Consider the following 22,102-nt stretch of genomic DNA (forward strand, 5'->3'; position numbering starts at 1 on the left):
TGGTTCACAGGAAAGGAAAGGCACAGTATCTGTCACACTAGTTCTGTGGACACCGAATGGCGCCGTATGTGCGGAAAGAAAGGGGTGCCTCTTCGTTTCGCCTCCATCGAAATGCAGCCATCGGCGATCGTGATCGAACCCGGCTACTCGGGCACAGTAGTCGGGCATCAGCCACTGCACCACCGTGGCTTTCACCATTTCCCCTTTTAAGCATAACTTGAACGCAGTCTTGTAATTTCTTCATCTGCCAATGAGCTCAGTATAAGCAAACTAGGTTAAGCGCAATTTTCGAGGTTGCCTCGTAGGCGAAATTTGAAACTAACCGGCACTTTCTGCTAATGCATTAAGCTGAACCTTATGTTGCATGGTCAATGTCAGCAACAGGGCTTTCAATAATAATAATAATAATAATAATAATAATAATAATAATAATAATAATAATAATAATAATAATAATAATAATAAAAAGAGACGGACCTAGCAGAAAACAGACAGACAATACATTCGTCCCTTTCGACCACCCAGCATCTTTTAGCCTGCTCACGAAGCTGAAGAATGCTTTCATGTTTTGTGCAACAGACAATGTCACATGTGGAAGCACTTGCATTCTAAGGTTGTGCATCAACTTTCCCTTGTACACAACTTGAAACGTTAAAAGCAAACAGTGTGCAGTAAAATAAACAAAGGAAATGGTATGATTGTAGCATCACACATTTATTTACAAAAAAGACCCGTGCATATAAGTGCACCTATAGCACTGATCATACATTTAGGAATTTTACATCACCTTACTACAGAGAAACACATGGGCATATATAATAATAATAATAATAAAAAAGTCCTTCTCTTCTGAGATGCTCAAAATAAAGATAACATCACACAGCTTCTTGCTTGCATTGCGGGGTCTAACTCACATCACCCTGTATGCATAGAAGTCATTCAGGGCTTCACAGAGGTTCACATTGCACACCAAGGTCACAATGTAACAAAGGAATAAAAGGGCCAGCGGGTAAAGAAAAATCTGCGTGTTCTTCAGGATCGGAAGAGCTGAAAGAAGTATCAAATCATGTCATAAGAATCACGCACTGGTAAATGAAGTTCAGCACAGCACATGCTAATCTTCCTAGGGCATAGAAACACAGACATAAACAGACAGTAGTATCATATGGCAACCCTTGGCAATTATAGCTAGCTGCTGACAGATGCTAGAAGTGAAATGACACAAACTATTATACATGATGTCAAGCCAATTAAAAAACTGAAATGTGGATTTAATGGTTGGCTGGAACGTCTAGCACTGGCAGTACTTCGGGCACAGCAGGGTCGAATTACCAGCCGCAGGGCACAGCTTCAGCGCGAGCGAGATGGGCGCCGGAGACAAGCGATGGTGATGGCGATGCCGCAGCGTTTTTCTGTTCTTTGTCTTCTTTACATTTCCCCCACGTGAAGAAGTCGCCATCCTGGCGACTCAGGGAGAAGAGACGACCAGAGGGTTGTAATATGGCTTGAGGCGGCTAACGTGGACAACCTCGCGGCCGCGACGGCGGTGGTCGGAAGAAGGGGTGACTGGCTCGATGACGTAGTTCACAGGGGATGTGCGTTCCAAGACGCGATAAGGTCCGTGGTATTTGGTGTCTAGTTTGTTGGTGGCAGGAACGCATAGCCAAACGAAGCTGTCGGCCAGGAACGTGGGAGCAGGGGTATCGGGATCATGCTGATCTTTGCGATAGCCTTGAGTATTGGAGGTAAACGTGCGAGCAAGCTGACGGCATTCCTCGGCCTTCTGTGCAATATCTGACAAAGCACTGTACTCAGAGGCATCTGGATGGTATGGCAAAATTGTGTCCAGAGTACAAGATGGTTCACGGCCATATAAGAGAAAGAAGGGCGAAAACCCAGTTGTTGCTTGGGTGGCAGTGTTGTACGCGAACGTTACGAATGGCAGTACCTGGTCCCAGTTGGAGCTTCCCGATTCAGATGTAACATACATTGCGAGCATGTCCCCAAGCGTACGGTTGAAGCGCTCCGTGAGGCCATTTGTTTGCGGGTGATACGCGGTTGTAGCCCGATGTATCGATTTGCAAGACGACAGGAGCTCTTGAACTACTTCGGAAAGAAAGACACGACCTCTGTCACTCAGTAGCTCGCGAGGGGCGCCGTGTCGAAGAATGAAGTGGTGCAGAAGAAAATGGGCTACCTCTCGGGCTGTCGCCGCGGAAAGTGCAGCAGTCTCGGCGTAACGGGTCAGGTGATCGACTGCGACGATGACCCATCGATTACCAGCGGCAGTGCATGGTAGCGGACCATAAAGGTCGATTCCCACGCGATCAAACGGGCGAGCTGGACAAGGTAAAGGCTGGAGAGGGCCAGCGGGGTGGCGAGGAATCTTGCGTTGTTGACAGGCGGTACAAGAGCGAATGTAGCGCCGTACGAAATTGTACATTCCCCGCCAGTAGTACCTCTGACGAATTCGATCATAGGTTTTGAGGACGCCGGCATGAGCGCTTTGAGGGTCAATGTGATGGTGGGCACAAACCTCGGAGCGGAGGTGGCGCGGAATGACAAGAAGCCACGTTCTGCCATCTGAGTTGTAGTTCCTGCGGTAGAGAAGGCCGTCCCGAATGGCGAAATGGGAGGCCTGTCGGCGGAGTGCCCGAGGATGCGTAGCCGCGGAAGTAGTGCCAAGGATATCCAGCAGGTTAGAAACCCAAGGATCTTGTCGTTGCTCGAAAGGCATATCCTCAATGGTGAGTGCTGACAAGAATGCTTGAGGAGGGGACGATGAGTTAGGCGAGCGCACCGGTGACCGAGAAAGAGCGTCGGCGTCAGAGTGCTTGCGGCCAGAGCGGTACACTACACGGATGTCGTATTCCTGAAGCCTGAGAGCCCAGCGCCCGAGACGGCCAGACGGATCCTTGAGAGACGCGAGCCAGCAGAGAGCGTGATGATCTGTAACTACCTCGAAGGAGTGGCCGTATAAGTAAGGGCGGAACTTCGTTACAGCCCACACGATTGCTAAGCACTCCTTTTCGGTAACGGAGTAGTTGGACTCGGATTTGGTGAGAGCACGGCTTGCGTAGGCGACAACGTATTCGGAGAAGCCAGGCTTGCGCTGGGCGAGGACGGCGCCGAGGCCGACACCACTGGCATCGGTGTGAAGTTCTGTAGGTGCAGTAGGGTCGTAATGGCGAAGGATTGGTGGTGACGTCAGAACATTGCGCAGTGTCGCGAATGCATCATCGCAGGCTGGCGACCAAGAGGAGAGGTTAGGGGTGCCTTTCAAGAGCTGTGTAAGGGGGGCTATGATGGTTGCGAAATTCCGGACAAAACGACGAAAGTACGAGCAGAGGCCCACGAAGCTTCGCAGTTGTTTCAAAGTGGTCGGTTTCGGAAAGTCAGCGACGGCGCGCAGCTTCTCAGGATCAGGCAGAACGCCATCTTTACACACAACATGTCCGAGTATTGTGAGCTGGCGGGCACCAAAGCGGCACTTTTTGAGGTTCAGTTGAAGACCGGCGCGGGTTAGGCAGGTGAAGACCTGGCGAAGTCGAGTCAGGTGGGTCGGGAAGTCGGTTGAAAAGACGACGATATCATCGAGGTAGCATAAACAGATGTTCCATTTCAGGCCGCGCAGTACAGTGTCCATCATTCTTTCAAATGTGGCTGGGGCGTTACAGAGTCCGAATGGCATAACATTAAATTCGTATAGTCCGTCTGGAGTAATAAAGGCGGTCTTAGGACGATCCGCCTCTGCCATGGGCACCTGCCAATACCCGGAGCGTAAATCGAGTGAGGAAAAGAATTCTGCGCCTTGCAAACAGTCTAGGGCATCGTCGATTCGTGGGAGGGGGTACACATCACGACGAGTGATTTTGTTGAGGCGGCGATAATCAACACAAAATCGTATGGAGCCATCCTTCTTTTTAACTAGGACCACAGGAGACGACCATGGGCTACAGGATTCTCTAATTACTCCGCGTTGCAGCATGTCATCGACTTGTTGGGCAATAACACGGCGCTCAGTCGGGGACACCCGATACGGCCGCTGATGGAGAGGTGGGTGAGCGCCAGTGTCGATGAGGTGGGAAACGGTCGTCGTGCGGCCCAAGGAAGATTGCGGAATGTCGAAGGAGGCGCGGAATTGGTGTAGGAAGTCAAGAAGTTGCTCGCGGTGGCGCGGTTCTAGAGCGCTGTCCACGGAATGGTCAAAAAGGTCCCGCTGTAGCGGATCTGAAGCCACACGAGTTGGAGTCAAGGCGTCAACTTGGCAAACAGGGAATGACACATCATCAAAGGTGAACAGAAGGTCCACGGGCTCGATGCGGCCGAGGCACTCCCCTTCGATCAACATAGCGGGAGACGGAAGAGGATTGGCTACCAGAAGTGTGCTAGCGCCGTTTTTCATGTCAAGGACGGCAAATGGCAGCGGTAAGTGGCGGCGGCGGCAGACAACGTTAGAGGGCACAAAGAGGACTGTCGCGGCGGTGGTAAAAGAGGCAGTGAGGGGAACCAGAACAGCGCTAACGGGTGGGATGGTTGTGTCATGTGCTACGAGGAGTTTGGTCGCAAAACGAGGACACGGCTCGTGGAGCAGGGCATCAGACGGTGCATCACTCGATTCAATGAGCTCTACTTGAGGACTGGCGCAGTCAATGATAGCATGATGCTGGGACAGGAAATCCCAGCCGAGAATGACGTCATGAGAACATGTGGGGAGAACGACGAATTCGATGATGTACAAGGCTGCAGCAATGACGACGCGAGCAGTGCAGATAGCTGTCGGCTGTATACTGTGAGCGGATGCGGTACGAAGCGATAGTCCCTCGAGAGGCGTAGTCACCTTTCTGATGGAGCGGCAGAGTTTTTGGCTGATAACTGATACAGCGGCACCGGTGTCGACGAGCGCAAGAGTATGAACACCTTCAACGATGAAAGGAATAACATTCGCGGGATTAAGACGAGGACTTTGAAATTCGGTCGGATACGCAGTTCGTGCCTCGCGAACTGCGGCGGTTAGTTTTCCGGCTGGGTAGCGGGTCGTCGGCGCATTGGCGAAATGGAGCGGCGACGTGGTGATGGCGAACGACGAGGGCGGAAGTCCGGAGGTTCAGGGGGTGCTGTTGGAGGACCCGATGGGACTGGGAACTGGGGGCCCAAATAAGGTGGCGCAGGCCGTGCAGCAAAGGCCATATTTATTCGGCGCCTGCAGTAGCGTGTAGTGTGCCCAGGGATGCCGCAGTGGTAGCAAATAGGCCTGTTGTCTGATGTGCGCCATGGAGATCGTGTCGGAAGCAAGGGGGGAGCAAAAGCTGTTGGTGCCGACCGCATGGGGGGCGAAGCATAGGCATATGCTGGCTCAGGCGGTGGACTTGAAGTGACTTGGGCATACGTGCGGCGCAATACTTGAGGAGGAGCCGGCGCGAATGCTGGAGCGTAGCTCAGTGGCGCAACGCCGGACGATGAAACTGTGGGCGTGAGTAACGGCATTGAAGGTGCGGCCGGAGCTGGTTGAGGAACAGGATTAGGGAGGACTTCAGATACATGCTGTTGGATTGCATGGCGAAGCTCCGGAACAAGGCCAGTTGTTGACGACTCCTTAACATAGGGCTGCAAGGACAGTTGTCGCGCGACTTCCTGGCGTACAAAAGCCTTGATGTCTTCAGAGAGGCTAGATGACTCCCTCTCCGCGGCTAGTCCAGCAAGTGATGTATGAGGCTGGCGAATCAAAGCACGCTCCCTCCGGAGCTCGTCGTAGCTTTGACAGAGGTCATAGATTTCCTTGACCGTAGTGGGGCCTTTCGCGATGAGCATGTGAAAAGCGCCGTCATCAATTCCTGTGAGGACATGACGTATTTTAGCGGCCTCGGTCATGGTCGGGTCAACGCGACGACACATATCAACAATGTCCTCAATGTAACTGGTGAACGTTTCACCGGGCAGCTGCAGTCGCGACCGAAGACGCTGTTCCGCACGGAGTTTTCGGACGGCGGGGCGGCCAAAGACATCAGAAAATTTCGTCTTGAAATTCGCCCAGGTGCCAAAGTCCGACTCGTGGTTTCGAAACCACAGATTAGCGACGTCGCTCAAGTAAAAGATGACATTGTTGAGCTTACGGTTGTCGTCCCAGTTATTGTGACGGCTGACCCGTTCGTAAGTGGTCAGCCAATCGTCGACGTCGTCATCGCTGCTTCCACTGAAGGTAGCCGGGTCCCGTTGACGAACGGCACCTGTGCAGGTGACTGGCGGAGGTAGGTGCAATGAAGTCGGCTCCGTCATTGGGGTAGTCAATGTTCTGCTGCGAAGTTCCAGGGCGAGATTGGTACAGGGAACCTCAGATTGACCTCCACCAAGTGAAATGTGGATTTAATGGTTGGCTGGAACGTCTAGCACTGGCAGTACTTCGGGCACAGCAGGGTCGAATTACCAGCCGCAGGGCACAGCTTCAGCGCGAGCGAGATGGGCGCCGGAGACAAGCGATGGTGATGGCGATGCCGCAGCGTTTTTCTGTTCTTTGTCTTCTTTACAAAACTTGTTCTTATTTTCTTGTAACAACACTTGGCATTAAGTTTTTAACATCCTAGCTGGCTGTCTGTGCAAAAAAAAAAAAATTCTAATTCAGGAGCTTTGGCTACAATTACATGCTTTCCCTGGCCCAGATTAGAAAATCCGTCGCTTGCTTGATTCATCTATTCATGGGGTTCTAAGGCCTATTCAAACTTGCAAGTAGCGAAGTGTGTGAGACTGCCTGTCGCATGCAAACAGTGTTCACACTTGCAAATACGACCCTCAGGTCGCTTTCCCAAATTGCTCTTGTTCGGAATGAGACTTGTCTCTCTTGACTGCCCATCAACAATGAGAAGCCGGATGTACAACCACCTTCCATTCACTTCATATGAGCTGTTGATTGGTTAGTGGTTTGTGACCTGCAGTCGCAAGGCTGGAAAATCTAGCACTGCTAGAATGGCCTGCAACTGTTGCTTTGGTGAAGAACAAAACCTCAAAACTATATCTGATTGCCAACCATGAAGAGTTAAACTGAATGGTATGCTAAAAGCAAAAGCCCGTACACATAGCTAACACAGCTAGAATATCACATGCCAGAGCAAACATATTTTGATGTCATAAAATTTACAGGCAGGAAATTTAAATCTAACATGACCTACATAACAGATAGGCCAGAACTTCCAGAAACCAAGTCAGAGTTAAAAGTTCCTTGAAGACAGGCCACAATCATCACTTTATAAGTTCTCCATTCTCCAATTACCAAAGGGAAAAAAATGCTTGCTATGAGCCTACATTTAGTGTTAAAACCGAACCTCTGAGCTTCAGAAATTAGTAACCAAAAGTGCTTTACTTTATCTGTTGAAACAACACAGCGAGGTCAAGGTAAGAGAATAAGGTGCTGATTGGTTACCTCGAAATGCATTCCTGAATAACATTTTGTACAGTGTGAATTACATGGGTTGAAGTATTGACACAAAGTAAATTAGCTTAAATTTTAGCTTATTTCTTTTTTCTCAGTGCTTTTGGTTAATGACCAAATGCAAGCAGATATAACACTTAGACACCACAAGCCTGTCTTAATGCAGTTTTTGGTTTGAAGGCAATCAGCAAAGCAAGTGCTGAATATCACAAGTGGAAGAGAATCCTCGTGCTTTTAAAGCCACACTTTCTGACTTCATCTCTGGGTTCCAGCAGTGGACTGAGCTTTCATCTCTAGTAACCAACCACCCATAAAAGCAGCCCTCATCAGCATCCATCCCAGCCGAAGTTTCGTGCCAACTTTTTTTTTTTTACTTTGACATGCTAAATAAACATTTACTTTTACAAACCCAGCACCAGCAGTTAATTGCAACCTGAACAACAATATCATATCTGATGGGCAAATCTATGGCATCTCCTATGTGACACACCATGACCACTTAATGACTTATTTGCCAGGCCAATGACTAGTTGTGCTCTGAAACACCTTTTATGTTTACACATATCCGGGCACGATTAAAAGGCAAGACGTAAAAGCTCCCTATCCCCACAATTGCCCCTCAAGCCTTCTCCATCAATGCTTTCTGACAATGGTCCTTCGTTTGCCAGAAATTCTATCATGGCAAAATGCTCGCTGTTTCGCTCAACTGCAGCCAGTCAGTATGCAGCAACCTTCAGTGCGGCTCAACGCAAGACCAAATAAAAGAAGTGAGCCACATGACCTGTACTTGTAACAATGACCTAAAGGATTACACAACTTGCTTGTCCCATTAAAAGGCTTAGCCCACAGCATCATAATAATGCTTTGAACTAATTGAAGTATCTATTTCAGCTCAAATTACAATTCATGTTCATTATGCTGTACACTTGAATCATTATGATGGAACTACCTAAGTGATGAAGGGTGACTACAGTTAAATAGAGCACGGGTCATAATTCTGAGAAATATCCACAGAACACCTGCCTTACCGCTGTAGCCGAGGAATGTAATGTAAATGTAGTATCCCAGTGCAATCAGCCACAGGGTGTTGCCAAAGAGGAGAGAGATGTGGTGAGAGAGAACTGCACAAAGATAAGAAGAGACAGGTGCTAAGCACACCAGCTTATACAAAAGAGATGAGAGAGTAATTTTTTGTCAATTAGGCTGCACATGCTACATCAAGCACAAAAGAGAGAAGCCAACTGCCAACGGCACACAAGCTGCTTTATTTCTGCTCCTATTCTGAGTGTTTATGTGTGCTTATGTCTGGTGATAACTACAATGCCATTTCTTAGAAAAGGGTATTTTGACGATGTCTAAAGACCTTTACACACTGGCTTCTGCACTAAGGCAGCTCAGAGAATGAAGGTTTTTGACAATGTTTCAAACAAGGGTTGTTTAATAATGACTGACACTGGGTATAGTACTCTTTGCTGTGCGGTTGCTGCGCCATCGTTTGGCGTTTTTGGTAAGCATCATGAATCCACTAATATGACACCATATGTGCCATCACTCTGGCTCTAATGTGGCGGCAGCTAGGTAGGGGCAGGCGACTAAAAGCGTCAACGTTTTGATGCTTCATTCCAGGTCGATATAACAACTTGTAACTATAAGTGCCTAGTAAGAGGCACCATTACAGCATCCTTGGAAACAGGATGGCCAAAATTTGACGATCCGGTCCTATTATCCCCAGAAGCGGCTTGTGGTCCATGTAAATTACAACTTCGTGTCCAGCGACATACTGGTGGAAGTAGGTCATAGCGTAAACTATTGCAAGTCCCTCCTTGTCAAGTTCTTTCTGACTTGCCCAAAGTTCTGGATGCATAGGCAACTGGAACCTCTTTCCCATGACTGTCTGGCTGGGCGAGAACTGCTCTAAGACCGTATGGTGGCACGTCACAGGAGAGGAAAATGGGCTCGTTCTCGTCGTAGTGCTGTAGAATCAGAGCGGCATAATAACCTCCTTCAGTGTGTCAAAAGTCAACTGGTGTTAGAAAGTCCACTTCCAACCGACTCCCTTCTCGAGTAACCGATGCAGACGCTCAGCAATTATAGCATGGTTCTTGATAAACCGGCAGCAAAATGTGATTTATCCCAAGAACTCTTCAAGCTCATTCTTGCTAGTTGGCACAGGTGCTTCAACAATAGCTCAAACCTTCTCTTTGGTAGGCTGCCCACCATTGGCGGTGATCCAGAAGATCAGATACTCAAGCCTAGGTACAGCAAACACGCACTTCACTACATTGGCTTTCAACCTGGCTTGTTGCAGGCATTCCAGTACCATGGCAAGTCATCAGAAATGTTCAGTTTCTGATGAACCAGTGATGAGAATATCGCTCAAGTATGCGGCGGCATCATTCAAACCAGCTAAAAGATTATTCATGAACTGTCGAAAAATCAGGGGGGACACAGAAACACCTAACAGCAGATGTTTCACCTTGAAAAGTCCCTTGGTCGTGGGGATAGTCAGTACCTCTGCTGTGGCGTCATCCACATGCAGGGGAGAGGATAAGAGGCGGATTGCACATTTGCATTCATCGTGTGACGCTAATCCCCATATATGCGCAGAGCACAGTTTTTCTTACGAACGATCACTATCGGCATTGCCCAAGAGGAAGCCTGCCTACACTGGTTCAAAGATGTCTTAAATTTTCAAGCTTTTGCAGCTCTGCCATGACACTTCTGCGGAATGAGAATGGGACTTGTCGACACTTCAGAAACTTGGAACGAGCGTCCGGCTTGAGAAAAACATGGACCTCTGTACTGACACGACCGTCGAAAGTGTCCTTGAAGACAGCTGCATACTTCGCGAGAATCTCCCTCGTCAATGTGGAACATTGACGAGGGAAACTATACCTAATGGTATGAACCAGTCGCATTCCAGCAGACTTGAACAAGCTCCTCTCAGAACTCTCAATGGCAGCTTGGCTATCTTCACTGCAGTTGCGACCGTCACCAAGATTTTCCCCAGAAGCAGCAACCTCTCACCCGACCAAGTTCACAACGTCACGTTCTCTTCCTTGAGGAGCGGTGACTTAATCAGCCATAATGAGTGGTATGTATCTTCACTGATGATAGAGAATGCCGCTCCAGTGTCGACCTCCATCACATGGGCAATACCGTCCAAGAAGAGCTGCATGGTGAAAGTCAATATGAAGTTAGTGGACAACTTGTTCAAAGTGTACAGAAGTGCTTCAGCAGCTGAAGGATTATCGTGAGGCTCCACTTGATGGGCGTGCTGCTTGAGAGTGTTCTGCTTCGTTATGCCTTTCCAATGTGCCCTTTCTTCTGGCAATAATTACACGTTATGTTCCTCATACTACACATAGAAGTGGCATGCTTCGCTCATCTTTTCCAGGCATGGTAGAAACAGCAAAAGTGCTTTTTTGTTGAACAAAGAGCATTTTAAAACTGATAAAAGTTTTGGCGAGTAATTTTTAGAAAATAAAGTTTTAAAGAATCAGTCTCAGTTTTTACTGAACAATGCTTGTAGATGGTAGCACAATTTATAATGTATTGTGTGGATATGTCTTCCACTAGATAGGCATAACTATGCGCATCAGAGGGGTTGGGGACAATGTTCTGTTTTTTTTTTTTCTTTCTCTTTTTCTCTTTTTTTTTTAAGCGATACAAACTCCGGTTTCCTGTCTTATGCAAATTATGGGGTAGTGGAGAAATCGTGATATGATGCAGAGCAAATTCTTGAACTGGTGATCGACACTGACATCTCTGGTGATAATGACACTTTTTTTTCGATTTGGGGAATAACAAAATGCAGACAGTGACACTATTAGTGTTCAGCTATATATAGATTATTCTCTTTCCACTTCACTTGAGTGAATGCTTAAAGGTACTTTATGTTCACAAATACTTTATAATGTTTTGATGGGGTACCTAAGTGTGACCAAAATACAAAGCAAGGTTTGTTTTTCTGTGACTTTTTGAGCAAAATTTAAAGTGAATTTCATGTAGTGGAGCACGCGGTCAACGGAGAGAAGTTGCCGCTTGGAGGCCTAGAAATCAACACAACTGATTAAAAATTCAGTCCAGCACACTTGCTATGCTTACGCCGTGAGAAGAACAGCTGGAAGACGTGCAGAACCACTAGTGGAGGAAAGAATGCATTCAGGTGGACATCAAATGCATAGCCCCATTCAACATCCTCAGTGCGGCAGGTGGGCTTCAGTAAATACTTGTTGCTGATGACCCTATGCACGGGAAGAAAAAACACAGTGAAACAGCAGCAACTGATGCAGTTAGTGACAAAAGACCAACAATTGGGGTTGACTGCTATGTCATACGGAACTGGACAGTGCTGGCTTTGATATTTTTGGACAAAGGGCAGCAGTGACTATGCTCCTCTTCTTAGTAGTCGCTGTCCTTTAACTAAACTTGTAAAAATTAACAATGTCCCGTTTGTGTAGATACATGATTCCCCTGTTCCATCATAACGGCCGCATAATTATCACTCGAGTTTACACTAGCATTGTTAGGGAGGATGGTGAGAGGAGGGCACACCAGCCACCCTCACTTGCTTCCCAGTCTCCTGCAGCGATGCAGTTTCCCTCTCTCCTCCCGGCCTACCTGGGAGACCTCTCCACGGTACGAGGAGTGCGCCTCTCAAGATTCTCTAATTGTGTCTTTCGGCAGTTGATCGGAGAGCGCCGCCTGAAACGTTCGGTCATCGTACGTACTGACTATTGCGGGCCAAAAGTGTGAAGCTACATGTGGTGAGCCGAACGTTCCTTTCCCCTTTTCGTGCATGCGTCCCCTTCTCGGTGGCTTATTTACAGCCACCCAGAAAGGAACGTCCCTTTCCCTTTCTCAGTGGCTGTACAGGAGCAGGACGTTCGCTCGCTACGGCGGTTGTATTTGAGTGCTGTAATCTGCTGTGTACTCGGGCAGAATAAAGCCTGTTCAAGTACACAAATGGTGTTTGTCCCCTCTGGCCCGAACCCGTCGCAGTGGCAACTTTCCACACCGCGGTTTGGGGGTCCCAGCTCTGACTGTTAGAGCTGGCAGGCTGGGGCTAGAAGGTGGCTACTGCATCTAGCCCCCTTTGGTGCGATATTTCAAGAGTAACCCCCCAGAGGTTCAACACAACGAAAGAAGCATGTGAATAGCCGACTAAACGCCCTGCAGTTAGAGCTGCCAGAAGGCATCAGCAAATATTTTATTATCACTGCACAAAAGGCTGGTGGAACATGCATGCCTTGACTAGGAACAAACCACAAAAAATAAGAATGTGTCACAAGGCAAAATTTATTCTATTATCAAAGTGCAGTTCTGAACCCTGAATTATGCCTCTGAAAATCGACCTCAACCTTTACTCACAGCAAATAAAAAAAAAAAGAAGAAAGCAAACTTGTGTTGGTTCCTGATAAGTTGCCCGATCTATTGTAATCTTTATCTGTTGTTGCCATCAGCCACTGACCTCACCACTGTGCTTGTAATGCTCAGAACGATCTAGATAATGTTTGTCCATGCACAAAGCTACTGGGTGCTGCTTTTATTTTTGTAGTTCAAGGTGTGCCACGAATTATCTCAAACGATTGGGGCCATGCCTGTCTGCTTACAGATAATTCCAGTTGCCTTTGGCAGCTTGATCTCGATGTTTCTTTGCCACTTTTTAATTAAGTATTGCCAAGAGCAGCAGGGATTTGTAGTTACAACGAGCACTCTTGATGCTATCGGTGATACTGTGCTGCTTACTAGTTCTGCAGGCGCTAGTCAGCTCAATAAAGAGTTCATTTCATCACCTTTTTGGTGCCTATGGCACTGTCACCACCAAGTGAGAATATTTTAAAATCTGAAAGGAGTAATATACGTACCTTGCTATACTAAATCAGAGCTATTCTATGAGACCTCTCCATTAAGTGACTGTCAAGTCATATGGTATCAGATTTTGAAACCGGTATTTGCAAAAATTAGGAACCAAACAGCAAACAATGTAAGCAGGCGGACACGTTTGAAGTGCACCGAGTTGGGTAACGGCAATATACAAGGAAGCATGTCATGCCCCAGCTAACAAGTTTAGTTAAAAAACTATCTATTCCGCTTTTCAGAAAGGCCATGACTGTTTCCAACGCTCCTGCCTAATAGTAAACCTACTGCCTGAGGCAAAGAAGTTTATATACACTGAACACATAATGCACTAAGCAGTTCCCATGCATTCTATTTGCTTCTTTCTTACACTGAAGAAATTATCTCTTGGTCTACATTTCTCTTGTTGCTTATGATGCAGTTATTAAAGAAGAATTTGTGACTGCTCTCGAGATTCAGCATCTGCTTGAGATTTAAACTTCCTTATCTGAAGATGGTATGGTGGCCTCTCTGGTCATATACTTTTTTTACTGAGATGCCATTTCTAGGATTTTAGTGACGTGCAGGAAAAAGCGTACATAAAGGTGTATAATAAAAAAAAGCACAAATTAAACAAGCTAGTTGAAGCAAAAAAAATTCAAAATACAAAAAATTTACTGTACATAAGCACAAAATACAAAACAAAAACAAAAAGTATAAAACAGTTAGAAATTCACGTCTAAGTTGAAGTAAATATTAAAATAGTGCAACAGCTGACCCATAGGTGTGATTAGGCGAGGGCATGGCGTCACTAGCAAGGTCAGAAAACTGACATAGTAAGACTCATTTAAATACCTGGGTATGCAAAAAATAACATTAAAACAATCAAAGAAAATAAAAATAATCTGTAACTTCCAAGACAACATGGATGCATGCGTAATCTGAGCCACTATGATGCGTGGAGACAGGAATTCGAAAAATTATTCAATCCACAGGAAGATAGCACGCATCTGACTCTCTCACAAAATTTATCATCACAAAGCATCACTCCGTTTATCTTGGATTCCCCCAACTTCATTTTTCGCTGCTCGCTATGCCCACCAACACAAAGTTCACACATCGTATTGCCGAACGGTTACTTTCTCCAATCCATTTATGCCAAGAACTTCATCTGAATAGAGTAATTTGCCTGCATCACTAGTTAATATTAAAGACCTCGCCCTTCTTATACGTTAAATAACTCGGCGGGCTATTCCTGAGTTACATCATTGCTGTTCACTTTCTTGTTGTACTCAGCCCCATTTCCCTGCCATTTCTATCAAATTGTTGTTATCAATGCTCCTTTAGGTTTTGCATTATCTTTCTATAAGTGCATACAATGTTTCATACTTTCTTTAGTTTGGTACGTTTCTCAAACTATCTTTCAAACTGTACTTCTGGTATTATTCTATACCTTTTTGATTTATTGTTTTAAATTTTTTTGTTCGTCCCTCCCCTCTATAACATATTTTTACCCCAAGGGTACTGTAAATATATACTAAAAACATTTGTTGCCAAGGAGCTAAAAGCCAACTGCCACAAAATTTTTTGCCCTGTAAAAGGACTTACATTTCTGGTTGTAGGTATTAAAAGTGACTGTGTCAGGAATCACTTGCAGATGCTGTAGTTTTTGAAACCATAATTGAATAAAGGGTAGCTATTACCAAATGGCAGAAATCATGCAGAAACTGGTTCAATGACGACACTCGGGCACCGTAACTGTGGCGCTTATGGCGGCTTGCTGCTGCTCATTAACAACCGCAGTGGGCAGGCATACGTTACAACTGCATACTGTGAGGGATGCAGACACAAATTGCATGAGTTTACAGTGCTGCAAATGAACACCAGCTAGTAAGGACTACTTTTGTTTTGTGGCATCTGCTTTCATTCTTTGGTCACCAAGACTGCACTCCAGGAAGCGTTTTCATGAAAACTCTGCATTTCAAGAATAGTCCCAATCGATGTGAAGTTTCGATTAATGCTGACCAAACCAGGCAAGAAATCCACCAGAATGGCACATGAATAATACGAATAAAAAAAAAAGCTAACGCCACATGCTGCACAATGATAGCTGTTGCCGTATTTTAGAAACACATGCAGCGTGCGCGTTCGTGCCCTTGTCATCTAAGCGTTCTGGCATGGTAATCGCACCTGAAATTATAAAAATTTACATTTTCAAACCTAGGACTTCCAAGACACATTTCAGCCTTCAGCGTTATACACCGCATGATCCATAACCTGTCCATTCCCAATGCGACTGGTTTGAGGATGGCTTCTCAGGTATTCACACCTATGTCATATCCAGTAAGTTGTCTAATTATGCGGCATGGAACAAGGTATAGGAGTCATCTGCTACACAGCTTTTTAAACACTTGTAACAAGAGTATCCCAATTTCTCAAGAAGCGGGATCTTCGTGATGACGTGTTTTAAGACTTCTGGAAAACAGCGCACAAATAGACATAGACGACACAGATGTAGACAGGACCTGTCTCGACCTGTGTCGTCTGTGTCTATTTTTGTGCTATGTTTTCAAGAAATTGTTACTAACTAGCCCAAACCAAACTTCTGTTGCATCGAGTTTTACGACACATCAGGCACATTATAGCGCATTCCTAAAGCAGAATTAAATTTTTATTGCAGTTGCCTTTAAGGCAATCTTTTAAAGCAATAAAAAGAACTTTCATTGCGCTGTTCACTCTCACCATGCTTTAACCTTTCGCTGTGCTTTGCTGTGCTCCTCATTTGCTGTTTTTCAGCCTTCAATATGCTTGTTCACTCTGCCGATCACAAGGCCAACGCCTATGCTCAATCAACAAATGGGCAGTAAATATCTGAGCTCTAAAGTATTTTACATTCTTACCAATATTTTTTCATTTCCACCTTTTTATACAGTTGCTATAGCTTGGATTGAACACGGATCCTTAAGCTTGATGTCAGAACCTTGGCAAGTGCATCGTGGCAGTTTGGTCAGAAACAGTGCAGAAATATTTTACTGAGAATTTTTTTATCAGTGCATGCGCCTCTTTTTATGCAGTCCGATGCCAGAAACATGAGTAGTGACTGTGATGACAATCATATAGTGCCTAGAATATACTAAATAGTGTGCTGAGGGCGCGCAATTGCGTGATCGCCATGGTGATGCCTTCCCGCAGCCGCCGTATGGCGGCGGGGCTCAAGGTCACTAATGTGCTACGCGCCGCGCTTGCCGCCAACGTCCGCTAGTCAGGCTTTGGTAGCTGTAAGCGCGCTGCTCTTTGTAGCCTGTCTTCGTCCCCGCTTTCAGAGCACTTTTATCTGAAATACTGGTGGAAGACAAACATACTGACCGGGCACTGTGTGTAGAAAGTCCTCAATATATGTTTACTGGTTACGGCATAAGGTGTCCAAGAGAGCAAAGATAAAACGTTGTGCGAGCGTGCGAGGCAGAGGATAAAAAATTGCCGCTGCCGGCCGGGTTTTAAGCGATAGCTTGTGACTGATGATTGATTGGTGCACAATAGTCGATGAAGAGTTAATAAAATTGTAGTTATATGTCAAAATGCTCAGAAATAAATTACAATGCTTCATGATGCTAACTAAAAATCTAGAGTGTCGCTGATCAATATATTATTTGAAATACTTGACAAAATTGAAAAATGCGTTAGTGTCAAAATACAATGTGCTAATGCTAAGTATTGATGTATAACAAAAAAGGTAAAAAATTAACAAATAAAAGTGAGGAAACATTGTCCGCGCGTGTTAAATGCTATCACGTCATACAATTAACCCTTCGAGGGTTTTTGCTGTAAATGTATGGTGGCGGTTTTTCGTCCCGCAAGGTCTTTGCCTTACTGGTACGGTTTCAATCCTCCATTGAAATTTTGCGCCCTAATGATGACACATGCTCATTGGGAGGTGCTGTTACCCCTTAGGACTTACAAGAAGCGTTTGAAATTTATTGCGCTGTCTTCTTGCAAAGGTAAACAGAACTGATTCCTGGCTGCAGCGTGTCGCCCGGCCTGCGGCAACGCTGCCCTTTCGCGGTTTCGGTTTCGCCACGTGATCGCAAAGGAGGCACGCGAAACTTGATTTTTATCTTTAGGGTCACTACTGTGCATGGGCCACAGAAGCCAATTTCCATCTTTATTGGAGCTGCTGTTAGCTTGTTTATTATCGACGCTCACTGGGTATTCCCGCTCTCCTTTTACCGAGTTTCCTGAGGTTGCAGTGTCGAGCAACGTTGACTCCAAAAACAGGGTTCCTAATATTTTTTTTTACAGCTTTTCTTCGACTTTACTACCTTTGAACTTTCAAAATCCACAATAAAGTAATTTGACCATCTGGAGAAAAAAAAAAAATTCGACCTTCAAAGGGTTAAAGGCGGTGCTTAATTTTTTTCTGTCCCTCCTGCATTCCTGCATGGGGGACTTCTGCTCGGCCAGACTGTGAGCCCACAACAATCAATACATAGCGCGCTACAAACCAGCGATGCAAAATCCTAATTGTTTATATTTTGTACACTGTGCTCAATTCTTAAATCGAGATGGAGGCCGTGTAGAGATTGCGACAGTCATGCGAACTTAATTGCTCGCGATACAGAATGTTTAGTAGAACGGGTAGATAACAGTGAGAATTGTGGCCATGCGACACCTTTAGCAGAAAACAACGGCCATGTCCAGTGCTAAATTTATCACACCAATTTCATATTTTAAAGGCTTTCTAATTAGTATGCGGGTCCCCTACTTTCGGATAGGCGATGTGGACTTTCTACAATTTATTCATGCTTGCTTTTAGCACGTAAATGTTTATATCATCGCGAGTACGGAAATAAAGCAGGAGCACTTTTGATATTTTTATAATTAGCATCTGGCTTTGATGATCGCTAACTGTGATAAACAACACAAGTATAGTCTGAATCAGATTCACTCGCATTTTATTTGGAAGTCATAGCTCGCTTAATTCATACATCTTTGATGATCGCTAACTGTGATAAACAACACAAGTATAGTCTGAATCAGATTCACTTGCATTTTATTTGGAAGTCATAGCTCGCTTAATTCATACATAGATTCTTTCGCAGCGTCTAAGTGACTTTGAAATTTTGTAAGGAAAGAAAAGGCAAAAGCCAAAAAAAATATCAATCTGCATATAGCACAAAATATACGAGACAAATTTTTATCTATATAAAGGCCAACTATATGAAATGCTAAAGCATACGAAGAAACCCCCTTTTGAAGCCACTGCTCAAAGTTTTTGACAAAGTAAGCATATGGCATTGAACTAATTGTTTAATAACTGTACTGTTTCACAATGAAACTAAGGAAAAGTGCAAAAAATATTTGAGGACACTTTGGCGACTAAAGTGGTGAAACGCGAAAGCCTGAGTACTGCATTCTGCTACGTGACTGTTGTGCATGTAGCGATGAATGCTGCTACGAGTAAAGCGAGCGACTACTCTTTCACATTCTGTGAGTGCATATATTCTGTGAATTCTGCTTGGCAGCGATGAGACTGCGCTCCTTGTATCTTCGCAGTTCTACGTTTACTGTTGTGCGGTTGATTTTACCGGGTGCGCGGCATTAATTAGTAAGAAATAAAATTAGCCATTATTTAATAATTAATTAGTACTCGATCATTGATTGACATATGGCCATATAAGGCACTGTGCTGGTGTTCTGTGATTGGTCGAGACCTTCATGACGTCATCCTGTCTCGACCAATTAGAGCCGCCGCAAAAGCGTGACACTTGCTGAAGACAACGATGAAGCAATAAAGGCCTTAATATGAACACAACAGTGTACGCAAATGCAAGCCCAACAACGACATTTAGAATGCCATAAAACAAAACCATTCAGGCAAATGTCTGAAACCAAAATCCTGAATGTCTTAAAATTCACGAAGTGCCTACATTCACAAAAATCGGAGCTCTAATCTGACAACATATTTTGGAATCCGCTTGCAGTCTCTCTCCCATCCCAGAAGTTGTGCAGGGTCCAACGGTGTGGCGAATATAAAACTACACCTCGTACAGGTTTGAAATGTAGCCGCTCTGACACAGCGCCATGAAGCGAGTTTTCTCCATTCCCTGATGCTTTACCTTTAGCATCGTCATAGTTGTGGACAACTTTCCGAGGCTACGCACTGGAAGCTACGAACACGAGACACCGGCTTCCATAAGCTCCCTGTTCTCGCGCGAAATGCACTTGCAGATTCTGCTACGTAGCTGGCGTAGCCACTGAAAGCTGTTGCTATTATATTCGTGCAACATTTATTTACATGGCCTCAAATAAAAGGAAGAAAGAACAGCTGAAATGTGAACAAAACGATTCGCAAATGTGACTGCACAAAAGTAGCAAGCCAACGCGATGGATCCGCCAAGCCCCCGCCGACCCCTTTAAGACTAGCAGTGCCCTTGGCGGCCAAAAGTTGGAACGCATCGCCGGTGGGGCCACCTCCTGCCATTGTTAGATCCTTCCGCAAGGCACACTAGCTAGTGTATTCTAGGCATTATAACGATTGTGTGTCGACAAAAGTGATGTACCGAAAATTAATATAAATCTCACCCGCCCGACTAATTACATTTTTTAGTACGGAGTAGCGTCCATTTCAGTTTATACGCCCAATGCTGCTATGGCACAGGAATGTGCGCCTCATCAACACAAGTTTTAGTGGGCCATAGCCACTGCTTCATCTAAGGAGTTCAAAAACCCTGTGGTGCCATCTAGTGACAAACACTAAAGCACATCATAGGTGATGCGAAAGGACGGTGGCTTTTGCTGACGGGTGTGCCGGAGAGAGTTCAAAATATAATAAAACAAGATGAGTACTCTTTAATGAATAGACAACACTGATATTATGAAAACCAGTGATAAATACTGCATTTCATTACAAGAAGCCACTTCACTTGTTTTTATGTGATTTTCAGTGCCAAATTAAAATTACAAATCTTGGTTTCTTAGATACTGTAGTGCTCAATCAATATAATATGAGGCAAGGCCTTTTCTTTTCTGCCATAACCCCATTACATATTTCTATCAGTGTTCTGTACCTTTAACGATACGAAAATGAAAAGAAAGAAAGGAGCTTCAGAGGCAAGAGACTCAAGCTGGCATCAGCCCTAACTCTTACCACAAAACAGAGGCCACAAGTACACCCATGCCTATGCAGTCAATGAAGATGACCCACAGAAGAAACTTGAGGAAGCCAAAAAAGTTGATGTGAAGTATTAGCACAAATCCCACTGATGAGGCTGCAGTAAAGAAGAAAGCCAAACAGACCATAATTAGCAAGCAGGTTCACCCATAAAAAAGCGGAAAATTATGCAGTATGGAGCGGGTAGCACACGCATGCACATGGATCCACAAACAATTTCATGTCGTACCCACAAGCCACAGTCCTAGCAACACCAGAAATGCAGGGTCGTCCCTGGCAAATTGGTCCTTTGTCTCTGCGAGAATTCCAAAACACTGACTTAATATACAAGCATGAAAGCACAGGTAAGAGAGCCACTGTAGATAAATGCTCACGTTTTCTGTACTGAAAGTTGCGATACCTGCAACAGAGGAAACGTCAGTGCTTAGGCAAACTTATTTAATGCAGCTATCAAACACGAAAATGTCTTTCTTTCACTAGATCGATAAAATACAGCAAATTGCTTAAAAAATCAGATATAGCAAAAATTGCAAATTACTCAGCCCTGTACATCACAGCTCTTTGCAGCAGCTATATACACAGGCACTTAAATCCCGTCACTTTTCCTCAAAACACCAAAGGCGTTTGATACAAAATTTGCACTTTAAGTTCATTATAAACAATGCGGTACACTTCACTTGCCACGGCTTATCTGGTTCGATCACTACTACTCCCAGTTTGAGAACCGAAAATTAATAAAAATGCAGTAAATATTTCCAAGGAGACATGCTTGATATGCAATGAATGAAGTGAGGTGAGACCAATGAACATCCAATTGGTGATCGTGATCCAAAATGTAAAGACAACTCTGATGCTTACACTTTCTGCGGTGAGATGAAAAGGTACAGCATCTGCCACATGGCGAACTGAAAGTCCATGTGCCGCACGTGAATCAGCCGTCTGAGAAATTTGGAACCCTTGTCCTTGGCACTGCGTTTCTCGAGGTGGTTGGGCGTGGGCGACGGCAAAGGCGAGCTTGAGTAGCGAACTGCGGTTGATGAACCACCCATCCTGTCTTTCGAAGTTCTCGGGTCCTGCACAGAAACGTCACGAACGTGACATTAACGTTGACAGCTCTGCGATGTAAGTTTAGAGTACGACCCACATTACGGCGTTCCAAAATTTAGTGAGATCTGCCGCTACAGAAAAAGAAAACAAGAGGAAATATTAGCCTGCATCTAAAAAATCCACGCGTCTACGTACTACAAGACTGGTTTAGGAGCGTCTTGACGTGTCAGCATCGCAATGACGGCACAACTTAGCTTAGCACTTCAGCAACAGACATCACGAAAATATCACTCCGAGTAAGCATTCTACAGATTCCGAACGGAGTAAACTAATATATATATATATATATTTTTTCATACTGAAGGCTACAAAAGTTCACATTGACGCGAGCTCAATCCGTAGGCGTCAGTAGTGCGTTACTGTAAGAGCCATTTGCTGTCGGCACCAAGCTTTCAAATAAATTTTCGGAAGTTCACAAACCGCACCATTATAAGACGATCTTCAATGTGAACATATCTGCCCGTAACGGCTTGGTAACAAAAGCAACACAAACTCTATACTCAAACACCGCAACCACGGCACCTCGCAGCACACATCAACACCGCACATCACTAAAATAA

At 45.2% G+C, this 22,102-nt stretch overlaps 1 protein-coding gene across 2 annotated transcripts; it reads right to left on the bottom strand.

The window, feature by feature from the left end:
- Positions 1-698: 698 nt before the first annotated feature.
- On the bottom strand, positions 699-22,100 carry Unc50 (Unc50 RNA binding protein). Of its 2 annotated transcripts, none has more exons than XM_084602162.1 (8): positions 21,968-22,100; positions 21,294-21,508; positions 20,810-20,835; positions 20,665-20,730; positions 20,412-20,532; positions 11,531-11,670; positions 8,452-8,544; positions 699-1,047 (listed from the first exon to the last, which is right to left on the bottom strand). In XM_084602162.1, exons 1-8 carry the CDS (start codon positions 21,968-21,970, stop codon positions 911-913), a joined length of 801 nt encoding a protein of 266 aa, XP_084458288.1. In that variant the 5' UTR covers positions 21,971-22,100; the 3' UTR covers positions 699-910. The 2 variants fall into 2 exon arrangements, with proteins under 2 accessions (XP_084458288.1, XP_084458289.1); XM_084602163.1 differs by lacking the exon at positions 21,968-22,100 and adding an exon at positions 21,678-21,784.
- Positions 22,101-22,102: the final 2 nt, after the last annotated feature.

Source organism: Amblyomma maculatum, chromosome 4, assembly GCF_055883805.1.
Source record: "Amblyomma maculatum isolate TAMU_Amacu chromosome 4, ASM5588380v1, whole genome shotgun sequence".
NCBI lineage: Eukaryota > Metazoa > Arthropoda > Arachnida > Ixodida > Ixodidae > Amblyomma > Amblyomma maculatum.

Coding starts and splice junctions, on each gene's coding strand:
- Unc50 (XM_084602162.1), bottom strand. Junction 20,836..21,293: donor TTCATCTCACCGCAGAAAGT/GTAAGCATCAGA, acceptor CCTCTGTTGCAG/GTATCGCAACTTTCAGTACA. Junction 20,731..20,809: donor CAACTTTCAGTACAGAAAAC/GTGAGCATTTAT, acceptor GAATTCTCGCAG/AGACAAAGGACCAATTTGCC.